Source organism: Heterodontus francisci, chromosome 28 (assembly GCF_036365525.1).
Source record: "Heterodontus francisci isolate sHetFra1 chromosome 28, sHetFra1.hap1, whole genome shotgun sequence".
NCBI lineage: Eukaryota > Metazoa > Chordata > Chondrichthyes > Heterodontiformes > Heterodontidae > Heterodontus > Heterodontus francisci.
Genome location: NC_090398.1, coordinates 27,056,003 through 27,074,109, shown reverse-complemented (window position 1 = coordinate 27,074,109; position 18,107 = coordinate 27,056,003). Strand labels below are relative to the sequence as shown.

General features: G+C 52.2%; 1 protein-coding gene across 1 annotated transcript in view; it reads left to right on the top strand.

Moving 5' to 3' along the window:
* LOC137385156 (NACHT, LRR and PYD domains-containing protein 12-like) overlaps positions 1-17,284 on the top strand; it is a 60,436-nt gene extending 43,152 nt beyond the window's left edge. Inside the window, exons 6-15 of the mRNA XM_068060101.1 lie at positions 3,410-3,496; positions 3,631-3,801; positions 3,947-4,117; positions 4,260-4,430; positions 4,669-4,839; positions 6,905-7,075; positions 9,506-9,676; positions 10,898-11,068; positions 15,969-16,136; positions 16,304-17,284. Coding sequence (XP_067916202.1) covers positions 3,410-3,496; positions 3,631-3,801; positions 3,947-4,117; positions 4,260-4,430; positions 4,669-4,839; positions 6,905-7,075; positions 9,506-9,676; positions 10,898-11,068; positions 15,969-16,136; positions 16,304-16,391 — 1,540 coding nt within the window. The 3' untranslated portion in view covers positions 16,392-17,284. The remainder of the gene's footprint in view (positions 1-3,409; positions 3,497-3,630; positions 3,802-3,946; positions 4,118-4,259; positions 4,431-4,668; positions 4,840-6,904; positions 7,076-9,505; positions 9,677-10,897; positions 11,069-15,968; positions 16,137-16,303) is intronic.
* Positions 17,285-18,107: the final 823 nt, after the last annotated feature.

The window sequence follows — 18,107 nt, the reverse complement described above, 5'->3', positions numbered from 1 at the left end:
CTCTCAGAAGGAGGCATATGTCAGGTGTAGGCAGCTGGGATAAAGCAAGTCCCTCGAGGAGTATAGGGGATGCAGGAGTACACTTAAGAAGGAAATTAGGAGGGCGAAAAGGGGCCATGAGATTTCCCTGGCCGATAAGATAAAGGATAATCTTCAAAGATTCTATAAGTATATTAAGAGTAAAAGGGTAGCTAGGGAGAAAGTAGTTTCCTTTAAAGATCAGTGTGGCAATCTATGTGTGGAACCATGGGAAATGGGTGAGGTCTCAAAGTGAATACTTCTCGTCTGTATTTACTGTGGAGAAGGTCATGGAAGCTAGTGAGTTCAAGGGAGGGAACAGCGATATCCTGGAGCATATCAACATTACAAAGGAGGAGGTGTTGAAGGTTTTGAAGCGCATTAAGGTAGATAATTCCCCAGGGCCAGACCAGGTGTATCCTAGGATGCTATGGGAAGCAAGGGAGGAGATTGCTGGGGCCCTGGCAGAGATTTTTGTATCATCGTTAGTCACAGGTGAGGTACCGGAAGACTGGAGTATAGCTAATGTTGTGCCTTTATTTAAGAAGGGCAGCAGGGATAAGCCAGGGAACTACAGGCCGGTGAGCCTTACATCAGTGGTGGGAAAGTTATTGGAAAGGATTCTGAGAGACAGGATTTCTATGCATCTGGAAAGGCATAGTCTGATTAGGGATAGTCAGCATGGCTTTGTGCGTGGGAAATCATGTCTCACGAATTTGATTGAGTTTTTTGAGGAGATGACCAAGAGGATTGACGAGGGCAGGGTGATGGACGTTGTCTACATGGACTTTAGCAAGGCCGTTGACAAGGTCCCGCATTGTCGGCTGGTCCAGAAGGTTCGAACACATGGGATCCAGGGTGAGCCAGCAAATTGGATACAAAATTTGGCTTGGTGGTAGTGGGGGGTTGTTTTTCAGATTGGAGGCCGGTGACCAGTGATGTGCCGCAGGGATCAGTGCGGGGACCTCTGTTGTTTGTCATATATATTAATGACTAGGATGTGAATGTAAGGGGCATGATTAGTACGTTTGCAGATGACACCAAAATTGGAGGTAGAGTGGACAGTGAAGAATGTCGTCTAAGGTTGCAAAAGGATATAGATCAACTGGGAAAGTGGGCAAGGGATTGGCAAATGGAATTTAATGCAGACAAGTGTGAAGTGATGCATTTTGGGAAATTAAACCAGGGCAGGGCATAGACAGTGAATGGCAGGGAGTGTTGTTGAGCAGAGAGGCCTTGGGGTGCAAGTACATTGTTCCCTGAAAGTAGCAACACAGGTAGACAGTGTGGTGAAGAAGGCATATGGCATGCTTGCCTTCATCAGCTGAGGCATTGAGTACAAGAGTTGGGACGTCATGTTGCAGTTGTACATAACGTTGGTTTGGCCACACTTGGAGTACTGTGTGCAGTTCTGGTCATCGTACTGCAGGAAAGATGTGATTAAGCTAGAGAGAATGCAGAAAAGATTCACAAGGATGTTACCTGGTTTGGAGGGCCTGAGTTATAAAGAGAGATTGGATAGGCTGGGTCTGTTTTCCCTGGAGCAAAGGAAGCTGAGAGGGGACATGATACAAGTATATAAATTTATGAGAGGCATAGAGAGGGTAGATAGCCAAAGTCTGTTTCCCATGGTGGGGGTGACTAAAACTAGAGGGCATAGATTTAAGGTGAGAGGGAGGAGTTTTAAAGGGGATCAAAGGGGTAAATTTTTCACACAAAGAATAGTGGGTATCTGGAATGAGCTGCCAGAGGAGGTGGTGGAGGTAGGAACAGTAGCGACATTTAAGAGGCATCTGGACAGGTACTTGAATGAGAGAGTCATAGAGGCATATGGAATTAATGCAGGCAGGTGGGATTTGGCATGGATGCAGTGGGCCGAAGGGCCTGTTTCTATGCTGTACGACTCTATGAGAATGCTCCACTTAACCTGTATTGTTTCTATTCAGGCTGAATTCATTTTCTGTTCGTCCCTCCCCATCTCCCCCACACCCCCTCACCCCCACCCTGCCCCGTCTTATTAGTTTAAAGCCTTTACCACCTCCCTATTTACCCTTTCCACTTGGACACAGGTCCCATCCCGGTTCAGGTGGAGTCTGTAAACTCAGTATAACTCCTTCCTGTGCCAGTACCGGTGCCAGTGTTTCATTTAAAGGAACCCCTCTTTCCCACACCAGTTCTTTAGCCACACTTTAATTCTCCTGATCTGACTGTTTCTTTGCCAATTTGCATGTGGATTGGGAAATAATCCAGTGATTATTGCCCTTGAGATCCTGCTTTTTAATTTAGCTCCGAACACCTGATATTCCCTCAGCAGGATCTCCTCCCGGTTCCTACATATGTCGTTTGTTCCAACATCGACCACGACAACTGGATTATTCCCTCCCCTTCCAAATTGCTCTCCTGTCACCATAAGATATCCCTTACCCTGGCACCTTGTAGACAATGCACCCGACAGGATTCTCATTCATGTCTGCAGAGGACGCTATCCATCCCTCTAATTATAGAAACCCTTATCACTACCACATTCTATTCTGCTCTTTCCCCCTTGGACAGTCTTCTGAGCCACAGTACCTTGGTCTACATTGTGACTGTCCTCCCCACAGTCTTTCTTCTTGTCCTCACAGGTAACAAGTACATTGTACCTTTTGGACAGGACCTGTGTTTGAGGAACCTCCTTCTCAATCTCTCCTCAGTCCTCACCGTGCTGCTCCCGAATGTTTACACCCTCTTCTTGAACCTGTGATTTTCTTTGAGCTGTGACTGTGTTCTGGATAAAACTGTGAAGAAATTCCTCCCCCTCCCTTATGTTTGGGAATGTCTCGAACTCACATTCCAGCCCATTGACTCTGAGCTGGAATGACTGAAGACGGAGACATTTCCTGTTGGTGTGGGAATGTGGGACAGTCTCACTATCCTCAAACTCCCACATCCTACAGTCCCAACACGTAGCCTGCCCTGTCATCGCTAGTCTTTTATAATTAATTTCCTTATTGATAACCTGAATAAATGTAATTAGGTCTTTTAAAACAATTCATAATAAATGTATTAATTAGTTCATTTATCTGATTAATTTAATAAAGTAATAGATTTATTTCCCCAAGCAATACTTTATTCAAATGCTGTCACTTAGAGAGACAAAAACACACTGTAATACTCACCAACCAATCACCTACCTTCTGTCCCGTTACTTCCCTCTTTGATGTTTATTGACAGCTCCTGAATATATGAGGAGTTCGACAGTGTGAGATTCATTGTCAGTGACAGGAAAATCTGGTTATTAATTTCCTCAAGTCTTTTTCAGTGTTTCCTGTAACATTCAACAGAAAGTGAATTGTATCCGGTCCAGGGTTTGATTCAATTTGTTTCTCACTCTCTGTCTGTTTGTGTTTAGACTGAATTCCAATAATCTGGGAGATTCAGGAGTGAAATTACTGTCTGTGGCTTTGAGGAACCCGGACTGTAAAATACAGAAACTGGAGTAAGTACCAGACTGTGTGAGATTGTGTTTATAATAACTGGGTATCTGACACTGTGCATCATTATTACTAATATCAGTAATAGTGTTATTAATAAACACTGGGAATTTACTCTAATTCCCGTTATTGATTCCAGTCTGGGAGCAAACAATCTCACAGCTTCTTGTATCGAAGATCTTGCCTCCGCTCTCAGTACAAACCGATCACTGACTGCTCTGGACCTGAGTGATAATAATCTGGGAGATTCAGGAGCGAAACTACGGTCTGAAGCTCTGAGGAACACGGACTGTAAAATACAGGAACTGTGGTAAGTACCAGACTGTGGGAGATTGTGATTATAATAACTGGATGTCTGACAATGTGCATCATTATTACTAATATCAGTAATAGCGTTATTAATAAACACTGGGGATTTGCTCTGATTCCTGTTATTTCTCCATCTTTGATCCCAGGCTGGGAGGAAACAATCTCTCAGATTCTTGTATCGAAGATTTCGCCTCCGCTCTCAGTACAAACCAATCACTGACGGATCTGAACCTGTGTGGTAATAATCTGGGAGATTCAAGAGTGAAACTACTGTCTGAAGCTCTGAGGAACTCGGACTGTAAAATACAGAAACTGTAGTAAGTACCAGACTGTGTGAGATTGTGTTTATAATAACTGGGTATCTGACAATGTGAATTGTTATTAATATCAGGAATGATGTTATTAATAAACATTGGGAATTTGCTCTGATTCCTTTTACTTCTCTATCTTTGATCCCAGTCTGGGAGAAAACGATCTCACATCTTATTGTATCAAAGATCTCGCATCTGCTCTCAATACAAACCAGTCATTGACAGAGCTGGACCTGAGTTGTAATAAACTGGGAGATTCAGGCGTGAAACTACTGTCTGAGGCTCTGAGGAGCCCAGACTGTAAAATACAGGAACTGTGGTAAGTACCAGACTGTGTGAGATTGTGTTTATAATATCTGGGTATCTGACACTGTATGTTACTATTAATATCAGTAATAGTGTTATTAATAAACACTGTGCATTATTATTAGTATCAGCAATGGTGTTATTACTAAGCACTGCATATTACTCTAGTAGTAACACCATCAGTAATAATGTTATTAATAAACACTGGGAATTTAGTCTGATTCCTGTTAATTCTCCATCTTTGATGCCAGGCTGGTAGAAAACAATCTCACAGCTTCTTGTATCGAAGATCTCGCATCTGCTCTCAATACAAACCGATCATTGACGGATCTGTACCTGAATTATAATGAACTGGGAGGTTCAGGAGTGAAACTACTGTCTGAGGCTCTGAGGAACCCAGACTGTAAAATACAGAAATTGGGGTAAGTGCCAATTGTGTGCAGGTAGTGGGCAGTAACCTGTCTCTAGATGCAGAAATCAACAAGCGCATGGGTAAGGCTTCCACTGCTATGTTCAGGCTGGCCAAGAGAGTGTGGGAAAATGGCGCACTGACACGGAACACAAAAGTCCGAGTGTATCAGGCCTGTGTCCTCAGTACCTTGCTCTACGGCAGCGAGGCCTGGACAACGTATGCCAGCCAAGAGCGACGTCTCAATTCATTCCATCTTCGCTGCCTTCGGAGAATACTTGGCATCAGGTGGCAGGACTATATCTCCAACACAGAAGTCCTTGAAGCGGCCAACATCCCCAGCTTATACACACTACTGAGTCAGCGGCGCTTGAGATGGCTTGGCCATGTGAGCCGCATGGAAGATGGCAGGATCCCCAAAGACACATTGTACAGCGAGCTCGCCACTGGTATCAGACCCACCGGCCGTCCATGTCTCCGTTATAAAGACGTCTGCAAACGCGACATGAAATCGTGTGACATTGATCACAAGTCGTGGGAGTCAGTTGCCAGCATTCGCCAGAGCTGGCGGGCAGCCATAAAGACAGGGCTAAATTGTGGCGAGTCGAAGAGACTTAGTAGTTGGCAGGAAAAAAGACAGAGGCACAAGGGGAGAGCCAACTGTGCAACAGCCCCAACAAACAAATTTCTCTGCAGCACCTGTGGAAGAGCCTGTCACTCCAGAATTGGCCTTTATAGCCACTCCAGGCGCTGCTTCACAAACCACTGACCACCTCCAGGCGCGTATCCATTGTCTCTCGAGATAAGGAGGCCCAAAAGAAGTGGGCAGTAACTGGGGTTTCAGTTGAGCACAAATAAAGAGCCACTTATTGATACTGTGGTGTGATTGAGTGAGGAGGTGTATGTTTGTAATGCTAAACTCTAAATTAATGTAAGACTGAGTAAAGATTAGCTCCAGTAATATTCTTCACCAACTGCATTTCCAGAGTAGAATATGGTAACAGAGAATGGTCGCCTCATGGTGAAGGTCGAAGGTTATGAAAAAAAGGCTGCGTTTGCTGACAATGTAACCACCAGGTGGCACTGCACTGGCACACGTGTAAATGCAGCCTGCTGCACTGAAACGATACTGTCTGCGGTGTTCGGGTAGCTGCCAAGACTAAAGATGGCGTTGCTCAAATAATCACAGAAAGGCAACCTAAACCCATGGCAGCCCACAATCGCTGGACAGGGAGCGGGGTGTGTGGGGGGGAGCGGAGAGAGGGAGGGCTGGGGCAGCAGGCGGCCAGAGTGAGGATGGTGGGTGGGGAGTGGGGATGGAGAACGAAGAGGGGTGGGGAGCGAGCAGTGGGGGGAGTGAGCGGGAGGAAGCAGGGAGTGAGTGGCCTGCAGTCAGTGGCTGGGGGCTGGGGAGGAAGAGTGCACACTCACACCCACCGCCACCAAGTTCTTCAGGCTGCTCCCCCCCCCCCCGCTTCACCCCCTCGCTCTCCACCCTCTTCCCCCCTCGCTCTCTGCCTGCTTCCCACCCTCGCTCTCTGCCCGCTTCCCCCCCTCGCTCTCTGCCCGCTTCCCCCCTCGCTCTCTGCCCGCTTCCCCCCTCGCTCTCTGCCTGCTTCCCCCCTCGCTCTCTGCCCGCTTCCCCCCCTCGCTTTCTGCCCGCTTCCTCCCCTCGCTTTCTGCCCGCTTCCCCCCCTCGCTCTCTGCCCGCTTCCCCCCCTCACTCTCTGCCTCCTTCCCCCCCTCGCTCTCTGCCTGTTTTTCCCCCCCCCCGCTCTCTGCCTGCTTCCCCACCCTCGCTCCCTGCCCGCTTCCCCACCCTCGCTCCCTGCCTGCTTCCCCCCCCTCGCTCCCTGCCCGCTTCCCCCCCCTTATAATAACTGGGTATCTGACACTGTATACTATTAATATCAGTAATAGTGTTATTACTAAACACTGTGCATTATTATTAGTATCAGCAATGGTGTTATTACTAAGCACTGCATATTACTCTAGTAATAACACCATCAGTAATAATGTTATTAACAAACACTGGGGATTTACTCTAATTCCTGTTATTTCTCCATCTTTGATACCAGGCTGGTAGAAAACAATCTCTCAGATTCTTGTATCGAAGATCTCGCCTCCGCTCTCAGTACAAACCGGTCACTGACGGATCTGGACCTGAGTTTTAATAAACTGGGAGATTCAGGAGTGAAACTACTGTCTGAGGGTCTGAGGAACCCGGACTGTAAAATACAGAAACTGCAGTAAGTGCTACTTGTATATTAATTGTGTGCAGATAGTGGGCATTGACTAGGGTTTCAGTTGAGCACATAAAAAGAAACACTTATCAATACTGTGGTGTGATTGAGTGAGGGGGTGTATGTTTGTAATGCTAAACTCTAAATTAATGTAAGACTGAGTAAAGATTATCTCCAGTAATATTCTTCACCAACTGGATTTCCAGAGTAGAATATGGTAACAGAGAACGGTCGCCTCATGGTGAAGTTCGAAGGCTCTCAAAAAAAGGCTGCGTTTGCTGACAATTTAACCACTAGGTGGCGCTGCACTGACACGTGTAAATGCAGCCTGCTGCACTAAAACGTCACTGTCTGCGGTATTCGGGTAGCTGCAAGGACCAAAGATGGCGCTGCTCAAATAATCACAGAAAGGCAACCCAAACCCATGGCAGCACACAATCGCTGGACAGGGAGCGGGGTGGGTGCGGGGGGTCTGGGGGGGAGCGGAGAGAGGGAGGGGTGGGGCAGCGGGCGACCAGAGTGAGGATGGTGGGTGAGGAGCAGTGGGGAGTGTGGATGGAGAACGAAGAGGGGTGGGGAGAGGGGGGTGGGGAGCGAGTGGTGGGGGGAGAGAGCGGGAGGAAGCAGGGAGTGAGTGGCCTGCAGTCAGTGGCCGGGGGCTGGGGAGGAGGAGTGCACACTCGCACCCACCGCCCCCAAGTTCTTCAGGCTGCTCTCCCCCTAGTTCCCGCCTTGCTCTCCACCCGCTTTCCCTCCCCCTTGCTCTCCACCCGCTTTCCCCCCCCCTTGCTCTCCACCCGCTTTCCCCCCCCTTGCTCTCCACCCGCTTCCCCCCCCCCTTGCTCTCCACCCGCTTTCCCCCCTTACTCTCCACCCGCTTTCCCCCCCCTTGCTCTCCGCCCGCTTCCCCCCCCTTGCTCTCTGCCCGCTTGCCCCCCCGCTCTCTGCCCACTTCCCCCCCTCGCTCTCTGCCCGCTTCCCCCCCTCGCTCTCTGCCCGCTTCCCCCCCTCGCTCTCTGCCCGCTTCCCCCCCTCGCTCTCTGCCCGCTTCCCCCCTCGCTCTGCCCGCTTCCCCCCTCGCTCTCTGCCCGCTTCCCCCCCTCGCTGTCTGCCCGCTTCCCCCCCTCGCTGTCTGCCCGCTTCCCCCCCTCGCTCTCTGCCCGCTTCCCCCCCTCGCTCTCTGCCCGCTTCCCCCCCTCGCTCTCTGCCCGCTTCCCCCCCTCTCGCTCTCTGCCCGCTTCCCCCCCTCTCGCTCTCTGCCCGCTTCCCCCCCTCTCGCTCTCTGTCCGCTTCCCCCCCCTCGCTCTCTGCCCGCTTCCCCCCCTCGCTCTCTGCCCGCTTCCTCCCCTCGCTCTCTGCCCGCTTCCCCCCCTCGCTCTCTGCCCGCTTCCCCCCCTCGCTCTCTGCCCGCTTCCCCCCCTCGCTCTCTGCCCGTTTCCCCCCCTCGCTCTCTGCCCGCTTCCCCCCCCTCGCTCTCTGCCCGCTTCCCCCCCTCGCTCTCTGCCCGCTTCCCCCCCTCGCTTTCTGCCCGCTTCCCCCCCCCTCGCTCTCTGCCCGCTTCCCCCCCCTCGCTCTCTGCCCGCTTCCCCCCCCTCGCTCTCTGCCCGCTTCCCCCCCCTCGCTCTCTGCCCGCTTCCCCCCCCTCGCTCTCTGCCTGCTTCCCCCCCTCGCTCTCTGCCTGCTTCCCCCCCTCGCTCTCTGCCCGCTTCTCCCCCCTCGCTCTCTGCCCGCTTCTCCCCCCTCGCTCTCTGCCCGCTTCTCCGCCCCCTCGCTCTCTGCCCGATTCCCCCCCTCGCTCTCTGCCCGATTCCCCCCCTCGCTCTCTGCCCGCTTCCCCCCCCTCGCTCTCTGCCCGCTTCCCCCCCCTCGCTCTCTGCCCGCTTCCCCCCCCTCGCTCTCTGCCCGCTTCCCCCCCTCGCTCTCTGCCCGCTTCCCCCCCTCGCTCTCTGCCCGCTTCTCCCCCCCTCGCTCTCTGCCCGATTCTCCCCCCCTCGCTCTCTGCCCGATTCTCCCCCCCCTCGCTCTCTGCCCGCTTCTTCCCCCCTCGCTCTCTGCCCGCTTCTCCCCCTCCTCGCTCTCTGCCCGCTTCTCCCCCTCCTCGCTCTCTGCCCGCTTCTCCCCCCTCGCTCTCTGCCCGCTTCTCCCCCTCCTCGCTCTCTGCCCGCTTCTCCCCCCCCTCGCTCTCTGCCCGCTTCTCCCCCCCCTCGCTCTCTGCCCGCTTCTCCCCCCTTGTAATAACTGGGTATCTGACACTGTATATTATTAATATCAGTAATAGTGTTATTAATAAACACTGTGCATTATTATTAGTATCAGCAATGGTGTTATTACTAAGCACTGCATATTACTCTAGTAATAACACCATCAGTAATAATGTTATTAATAAACACTGGGGATTTACTCTAATTCCTGTTATTTCTCCATCTTTGTTACCAGGCTGGTAGAAAACAATCTCTCAGATTCTTGTATCGAAGATCTCGCCTCCGCTCTCAGTACAAACCGGTCACTGACGGATCTGGACCTGAGTTATAATAAACTGGGAGATTCAGGAGTGAAACTACTGTCTGAGGCTCTGAGGAACCCGGACTGTAAAATACAGAAACTGCAGTAAGTGCTAGTTGTATATTAATTGTGTGCAGATAGTGGGCATTGACTAGGGTTTCAGTTGAGCACATAAAAAGAAACACTTATCAATACTGTGGTGTGATTGAGTGAGGGGGTGTATGTTTGTAATGCTAAACTCTAAATTAATGTAAGACTGAGTAAAGATTATCTCCAGTAATATTCTTCACCAACTGGATTTCCAGAGTAGAATATGGTAACAGAGAACGGTCGCCTCATGGTGAAGTTCGAAGGCTCTCAAAAAAAGGCTGCGTTTGCTGACACTGTAACCACTAGGTGGCGCTGCACTGAGACATGTGTAAATGCAGCCTGCTGCACTAAAACGTCACTGTCTGCGGTGTTCGGGTAGCTGCCAGGACCAAAATGGCGCTGCTCAAATAATCACAGAAAGGCAACCCAAACTCATGGCAGCACACAATCGCTGGACAGGGAGCGGGGTGGGTGCAGGAGGTCTGGGGGGGAGCGGAGAGAGGGAGGGGTGGAGCAGCGGGCGACCAGAGTGAGGATGGTGGGTGAGGAGCAGTGGGGAGTGTGGATGGAGAACGAAGAGGGGTGGGGAGAGTGGGGTGGGGAGAGAGCGGGAGGAAGCAGGGAGTGAGTGGCCTGCAGTCAGTGGCCGGGGGCTGGGGAGGAGGAGTGCACACTCGCACCCACCGCCCCCAAGTTCTTCAGGCTGCTCTCCCCCCAGTTCCCGCCCTTGCTCTCCCCCCGCTTCCCCCCCCTTTGCTCCCCCCCCGCTTCCCCCCCTTGCTCTCCACCCGCTTTCCCCTCCCCTTGCTCTCCACCCGCTTCCCCCCCCCTTGCTCTCCACCCGCTTCCCCCCCCCTTGCTCTCCACCCGCTTCCCGCCCACTTACTCTCCACCCGCTTCCCCCCTTGCTCTCCACCTGCTTTCCCCCCTTGCTCTCCACCCACTTCCCCCTCCTCGCTCTCTTCCTGCTTCCCTCCCCTCGCTCTCTTCCCGCTTCCCCCCCCTCGCTCTCTTCCCGCTTCCCCCCTTTATAATAACTGGGTATCTGACACTACGTTAGTATTAATATCAGTAATAGTGTCATTAATAATCACTGTGCATTATTAATAGTATCAGCCTTGGTGTTATTACTGAGCACTACATATTACTCGAGTAATAACACCATCAGTGATAATGTTATTAATAAACACTGGGGATTTACTCTAATTCCTGTTATTTCTCCATCTTTGATCCCAGGCTGGAAAATAACAAACTCACAGATTCTTGTATCAAAGATCTCGCCTCCGCTCTCAGTACAAACCAGTCACTGACAGATCTGGACCTGAATGATAATGAACTGGGAGATTCAGGAGTGAAACTACTGTCTGAGGCTCTGAGGAACCCGGACTGTAAAATACTGGAACTGGAGTAAGTGCTAGTTGTATATTAATTACGTTCAGGTAGTGGGCAGTAACTGGGGTTTCACTTGAGCACATAGAAAGAGGAACTTATCGATACTGTGGTGTGGTTGAGTGAGGAGGTGTATGTTTGTAATGCTAAACTCTAAATTAATGTAAGACTGAGTAAAGATTAGCTCCAGCAATATTCTTCACCAACTGGATTTCCAGAGTAGAATATGGTAACAGAGAATGGTCACCTCAAGGTGAAGGTCGAAGGTTATGAAAAAAAGGCTGTGTTTGCTGACAATGTAACCACTAGGTGGCGCTGCACTGACACGTGTAAATACAGCCTGCTGCACTGAAAAGTCACTGTCTGCGGTATTCGGGTAGCTGCCAGGAATAAAGATGGCGCTGCTCAAATAATCACAGAAAGGCAACCTAAACCCTTGGCAGCACACAATCGCTGGACAGGGAGCGGGGTGGGTGCGGGGGGGGAGTAGGGGGGAGCGGATAGAGCAGAGAGAGGGAGGGGTGGGGCAGCGGGCGACCAGAGTGAGGATGGTGGGTGAAGAGCGGGGGGGAGTGGGGATGGAGAACGAAGAGGGGTTGGGAGAGGGGAGCAAAGAGGGGGGTGGGGAGCGAGCGGTGGGGGAAGACAGCAGGAGGAAGCAGGGAGTGAGTGGCCTGCAGTCAGTGGCCGGGGGCTAGGGAGCAGGAGTGCACACTCGCACCAGCCGCCCCCAAGTTCTTAAGGCTGCTCTCCCCCCACTTCCCCCCTCGTTCTCTCCCCGCTTTCCCACCTCGCGCTCTCCCCGCTCTGTCATCGCTTCCCCCCTCACGCTCTCCCCGCTTCCCCCCCTCGCTCTCCCCCCGCTCTGTCATCGCTTCCCCCCGCCTCGCTCTCTCCCAGCTCTGTCACCGCCTTCCCACCTCGCTCTCTCCCCGCTTACCCCCCCCACGCGCTCTCCCCGCTTCCCCCCCTCGCTCTCTCCCCGCTCTGTCACCGCCTTCCCCACTCGCTCTCTCCCTGATTCCCCCCCTCGCTGTCTTCCCTGCTCTCTCCCTGCTTCTCTCCCACTGCTCTGTGCCCACTTCCCCTATGCTCTATGCTGACTTACCCCCACGCTTTCTCCCCAATTCCCCACATCGCTCTCTCCCCGCTTTCCCCCCGTCGCGCTCTCCCCGCTTTCCCCCCGTCGCGCTCTCCCCGCTTTCCCCCCGTCGCGCTCCCCCCGCTTTCCCCCCGTCGCGCTCCCCCCGCTTTCCCCCCGTCGCGCTCTCCCCGCTTTCCCCCCGTCGCTCTCCCCCCGCTTTCCCCCCGTCGCGCTCTCCCCGCTTTCCACCCGTCGCGCTCTCCCCGCCTTCCCCCCGTCGCTCTCTCCCCGCCTTCCCCCCGTCGCGCTCTCCCCGCCTTCCCCCCGTCGCTCTCTCCCCGCCTTCCCCCCGTCGCTCTCTCCCCGCCTTCCCCCCTCGCTCTCTCCCCGCCTTCCCCCCCTCGCTCTCTCCCCGCCTTCCCCCCCTCGCTCTCTCCCCGCTTTCCCCCCCTCGCTCTCTCCCCGCTTTCCCCCCCTCGCTCTCTCCCCGCTTTCCCCCCCTCGCTCTCTCCCCGCTTTCCCCCCCTCGCTCTCTCTCCGCTTTCCCCCCTCGCTCTCTCTCCGCTTTCCCCCCCTCGCTCTCTCTCCGCTTTCCCCCCCTCGCTCTCTCTCCGCTTTCCCCCCCTCGCTCTCTCCCCGCTTTCCCCCCCTCGCTCTCTCCCCGCTTTCCCCCCCTCGCTCTCTCCCCGCTTTCCCCCCCTCGCTCTCTCCCCGCTTTCCCCCCCCTCGCTCTCTCCCCGCTTTCCCCCCCCTCGCTCTCTCCCCGCTTTCCCCCCCTCGCTCTCTCCCCGCTTTCCCCCCCCTCGCTCTCTCCCCGCTTTCCCCCCCTCGCTCTCTCCCCGCTTTCCCCCCTCGCTCTCTCCCCGCTTTCCCCCCCTCGCTCTCTCCCCGCTTTCCCCCCCTCGCTCTCTCCCCGCTTTCCCCCCTCGCTCTCTCCCCGCTTTCCCCCCCTCGCTCTCTCCCCGCTTTCCCCCCCCTCGCTCTCTCCCCGCTTTCCCCCCCTCGCTCTCTCCCCGCTTTCCCCCCCTCGCTCTCTCCCCGCTTTCCCCCCCTCCCTCTCTCCCCGCTTTCCCCCCTCGCTCTCTCCCCGCTTTCCCCCCCTCCCTCTCTCCCCGCTTTCCCCCCCTCGCTCTCTCCCCGCTTTCCCCCCCCTCGCTCTCTCCCCGCTTTCCCCCGCTCTCTCCCGCTTTCCCCCCTCGCTCTCTCCCCGCTTTCCCCCCCTCGCTCTCTCCCCGCTTTCCCCCCCTCGCTCTCTCCCCGCTTTCCCCCCCTCGCTCTCTCCCCGCTTTCCCCCCCCCTCCCCGCTCCCCCCGCTCTCTCCCGCTTCCCCCCTCGCTCTCTCCCCGCTTTCCCCCCTCGCTCTCTCCCCGCTTTCCCCCCCTCGCTCTCTCCCCGCTTTCCCCCCCTCGCTCTCTCCCCGCTTTCCCCCCCTCGCTCTCTCCCCGCTTTCCCCCCCTCGCTCTCTCCCCGCTTTCCCCCCCTCGCTCTCGCCCCGCTTTCCCCCCCTCGCTCTCTCCCCGCTTTCCCCCCCTCGCTCTCTCCCCGCTTTCCCCCCCTCGCTCTCTCCCCGCTTTCCCCCCCTCGCTCTCTCCCCGCTTGCCCCCCCTCGCTCTCTCCCCGCTTGCCCCCCCTCGCTCTCTCCCCGCTTGCCCCCCCTCGCTCTCTCCCCGCTTGCCCCCCCTCGCTCTCTCCCCGCTTGCCCCCCCTCGCTCTCTCCCCGCTTGCCCCCCCTCGCTCTCTCCCCGCTTCCTCCCCGCTCTCTCCCCGCTTTCTCCCCGTCGCTCTCTCCCTGCTTCCCCCCAGTCACAGCGAGTAGTCCACCCCCTGACTCCCCAAACCTGTCTACCATCTACAAGGCACAAATCAAGAGTGTGATAGAATACTGTCTACTTGCCTGAATGAGGGCAGCTTCAACAACACTCAGGAAGTTCAACACCATCCAGGATAAATGCAGCCCACTTGATCAACACCCCATTCACCACCTTCAACATTCACTCCCTCTACCAGGGACGGACAATAGCAGCAGAGTGTACCAGATACAAGATGTACTACAGCAACTCACCATGCCTCCTTCAACAGCACCTTCCAAACCCACGACCTCTTCCACCTCGAAGGAAAAGGCAGCAGATGCGTGGGAAGTTTTCCTCCAGGCCACACACCATCCTGACTTGAGAATATATCACCGTTCCTTCACTGTTGCTGGATCAACATCCTGGAATTCCCTCTCTAACAGCATTGTGGATGTACCTGCACCAGATAGACTGCAGAGGTTCAAGAATGCAGCTCACCACCACCTTCCCAAGGGCAATTAGGGATGGACAACAAATACTGGTCTTTCCAGTGACGCCCACATCCCACAAAACAAATAAGTATAAAAAATAACCAGTGGAAGAATGAAGTGGAGATGTGGACATGGGTTGTGTCCCGATGAGAAATCTGGAGAAATGTGTGTTTAAGTTCCCATCCCTAGGTGACCCAAAGAACATGAAACTAGTCATTTTTAGCGATGGTTCACATGCTAATCTTCCTGATGGGTATTCTAGTGCAGCTGGTTTCATAATATTACTGATGGGTGAAAATGGGAGATACTGTCCTTCAGCTTGGGAAGCTCCGAAAATAAAAAGGATTGTTAAAAGTACTTCAGCTGATTGACACACTGGCCCTTGTGGAGACAGTGGATATGGGATTCTATTTGTCAAATATTGTAAGTGAGATTCTATACAAGGGGTTTACTGAAGATCACATACTCATTGAATGTTATGTAGATAATTGTTCATTGTTGGCTGATGCACATTCTACTAAAAGTGTCAGAAAAGGTTCCAGATCGATCTTGCTGGCTTGAAAGAAATGCCGGTTTAGTATGAAAGAACGAGTTTGTGATGCAGAGGTTATGATTTGATACACAACTCCAGCAGTCTCTGTCCATTCTAATTCATCCTTCCAGTGCCATAGCGCCCGAGGCAGGAGGGCCACGAGTCATGGTCGGCCCCAACCCTGGCGTTAAAGTCCCCCAGCAGGAACAAATGGTCGGTATTAGGAATGCTACTAATGATATTATGGAGTTCCTCGTAGAACTGGTCTTTAACTTCAGGTGGGGAGCAGAGTGTTAGAGCTTAGATGCTGAGTAGGTGTACTGGACCAGAGGCGGTGAGCAGTCGAATGGACAGTGTGCACTCCGAGTCATTTGAAGGTGGCTCTATCATGCTGAGCAAAGAGTTTCTGATGGCGAAGCCCACTCCATGCTGCCTTGGTTCTTCAGGATCCCTGCCTGCAGAAGGTGTAGTTTTGCTCTCTTCGAGATCTGCTCGCAGGGAGGCATGTCTCCTGAAGTGCTGCAATGAAGTGCTGGCATTGAGTCTACTGAGCTCATTGTTAATGATGGCGGTCTTCCGAGAATCGTTGATTCGTGTATGGTCTTCCAACAGGCCAGGACACACATTCCTGACATTCCAGTTTGCAAATCGAAGGGCTGGTACCTTCTTTCCTTTTTTTGTCGTGCTGTTTGGTGTGGTGTTACAGTCCACTTGTCAGGCAATGACCCTGAGCTCCAAGCACCCATTGAAGCAAGTGGACTGTGGCGGGACAGAACCTTACTGACCGGGGGCTGCCGGGTTTGAGGCAGGTGGTACTTATCCTGTGAGATGCAATGACCTCTGCCAGTCTTTCCTGTTTAGTTTGTTCAAATCCCATCTACTTTGTGGAAATGGTGAAGAACCTTTCAACATCTTTATTAATTAATATTATTAATTATTATTTATTAATATCAGTAATAGTGTTATTAATGAATGCTGGAGATTTACACTGATTCCTGTTATTTCTCTCTCTGATCCCCAGTCTACGGGATGTCGGTCTCACAGATTCTTGCGCCGAGGATCTTGCCTCTGCTCTCAGTACAAACCAGTCACTGACATTTCTGAACCTGACATTGAACTCCTTCACAGACCGATCTGTCCCCGCTCTCAGCTGCCTCATACTGAACTGCAGGAGTCTGGAGCAGATCTGGTGAGTGTTTGTGTTCATGTTTAATTAATAAATGAAATATAAATGGGATTCAGTCACTCTTATCAGTAATATCTCTAATTATTATTAAAATATTAATCCCAGTCTCCCTGTTATTTACACTATTGTTCAGTCTGTTTATTTCCTGTTTAATCTTTAATCTGTTTCAGTTTAGGGGGGCATCAGTTCAGTTCAAATGGAGAGAATCAGCTGAAGTCGCTGCAGGGTACGAGACCCGGACTGGATGTGTTTGTGTGAACATTTCAATTTGTAAACATCACTGGTTTCTCCATATAAACATTTTTGGCCAATTTTCTGTCCTTCCCCTTTAATTGGCCGCGCTCCAGGTTTAAATCCTATTGGCTGTTTCACTGTTTCTAGTTCGAGCTGAGCGAGTGTCATCTCCCATTGTGACATCAGAGGCCCAGCAACATGGTCACGTGACTCAGCCGCCCGGCCCCACAGCGCTGCTTCTGCAGGATATCCGGGACTGAATGTTCCCCAATGGGGCACTGGGGAAATGTACAGACAGGAAGGGTCCAGGGTGGGGCTCAGTCTGGGCTGCAGTGGGACACTGGTAATTACACTCAATATCCCTGGGTTTGGGAATTACGTTATCCAGGGTTCACACTCAGTATCAGTACCCAGTGACCCTGCTGGGAAGTGAACCTGTGTGTGTTCAGGATGGAGACAGGCTCTGTTCAGCTTGGATTGATCCCACCGTCCAATAGATACCAATACCCAGTGCCTGGGGTCACCCAGAGGGAGTATCAGGGAGGTTCCTGAAACTGGTGCACGCAGGATGGGTCAGCACTGCGAGAGGAGAAATGGGGAAAGTGCCAGTCAGGAATCCCACTGTTCTGTCTGGGTGATCGTGAGCATTTATAGTGTTTAAGGATCCTGAACTTAACGTGTTTCTGGCACCAGCATGGGAGCAGGTACTGGTGTTACCATGGAAATTAAACATTGTGTACTTACTGTGGACTGAATTTTCAAACGGAATCACCTGAGACTGTAAACCATGAGATTGTGAAAAGGTGCAATGACCCTGTGAAACATCCTGAGGAAACTGAGGGGTCGATGAACGGACTTGTTACCTGTACTCACCTGGATTTGTATAATGACTTCCACTTGGAAATGTTTTATTAAACTTCACCTCTGTATCACTGCCTCCTGGATGATGTAACAGTACTGATGAGAATTGTTATTGTGTGATGTTGAATTAAATGATACATTATCTTAACAAGTACATCTCAGGACTTCTTACCAACTTCAAATTTGAGAATAGTTTCAGAGAGTTTTGACCATGGAATCCCTTCTTATATTTTCTGGTCATAGAAAAGCCTCTGGAGACTGAGTTCATTCAATCGTGACCTCACTATTGTTTGAATTGTCCAATTAGGAAACGATCTGTCCACCCAAACCAGGTCAGAATCTCAAAATCTCTGACTTCCCACACTCGGACTCCTATCAGCTCGAATGTGAACGCCTGGTAAAAGCAAGTAGAAATGATGTGGCCTTAACATCCAGCTAATTTGCCTCGGCACAACCAATATCTGAGCCTCTGAGATTCTGCTACGGTGTTTATCTTTTACTTCTCACACAGCAGGTCACCTGTTTTCACACTCTACTGCATCTCTGTTGAAGTTTACTTTTAACCAGGGTTATAAAGTTACAATCAGATCTCGGCTGATCAGGGTGATGTCAGGAAGCACTTCCCCCAGTAAGAAAAGTGGAAATCTGGATCCTCACTGAAACGACTGTGGATGCTGAGGGTGTATTTGAAAAGTGAAAACATATTGATGGACCTGACTGATGAATTAGACAATGTGTAAAGGCCGGTCAATGGGTTTAAGACACAGAGGGATTGAATGACCTCCTTGTAGTCATGTTTGAGTTGTTATAATCACAGAGGTGAGATTAATATACTGTTCATTTATGCCCCAGGAGGATTTATACAACGGAAGGTCTCGG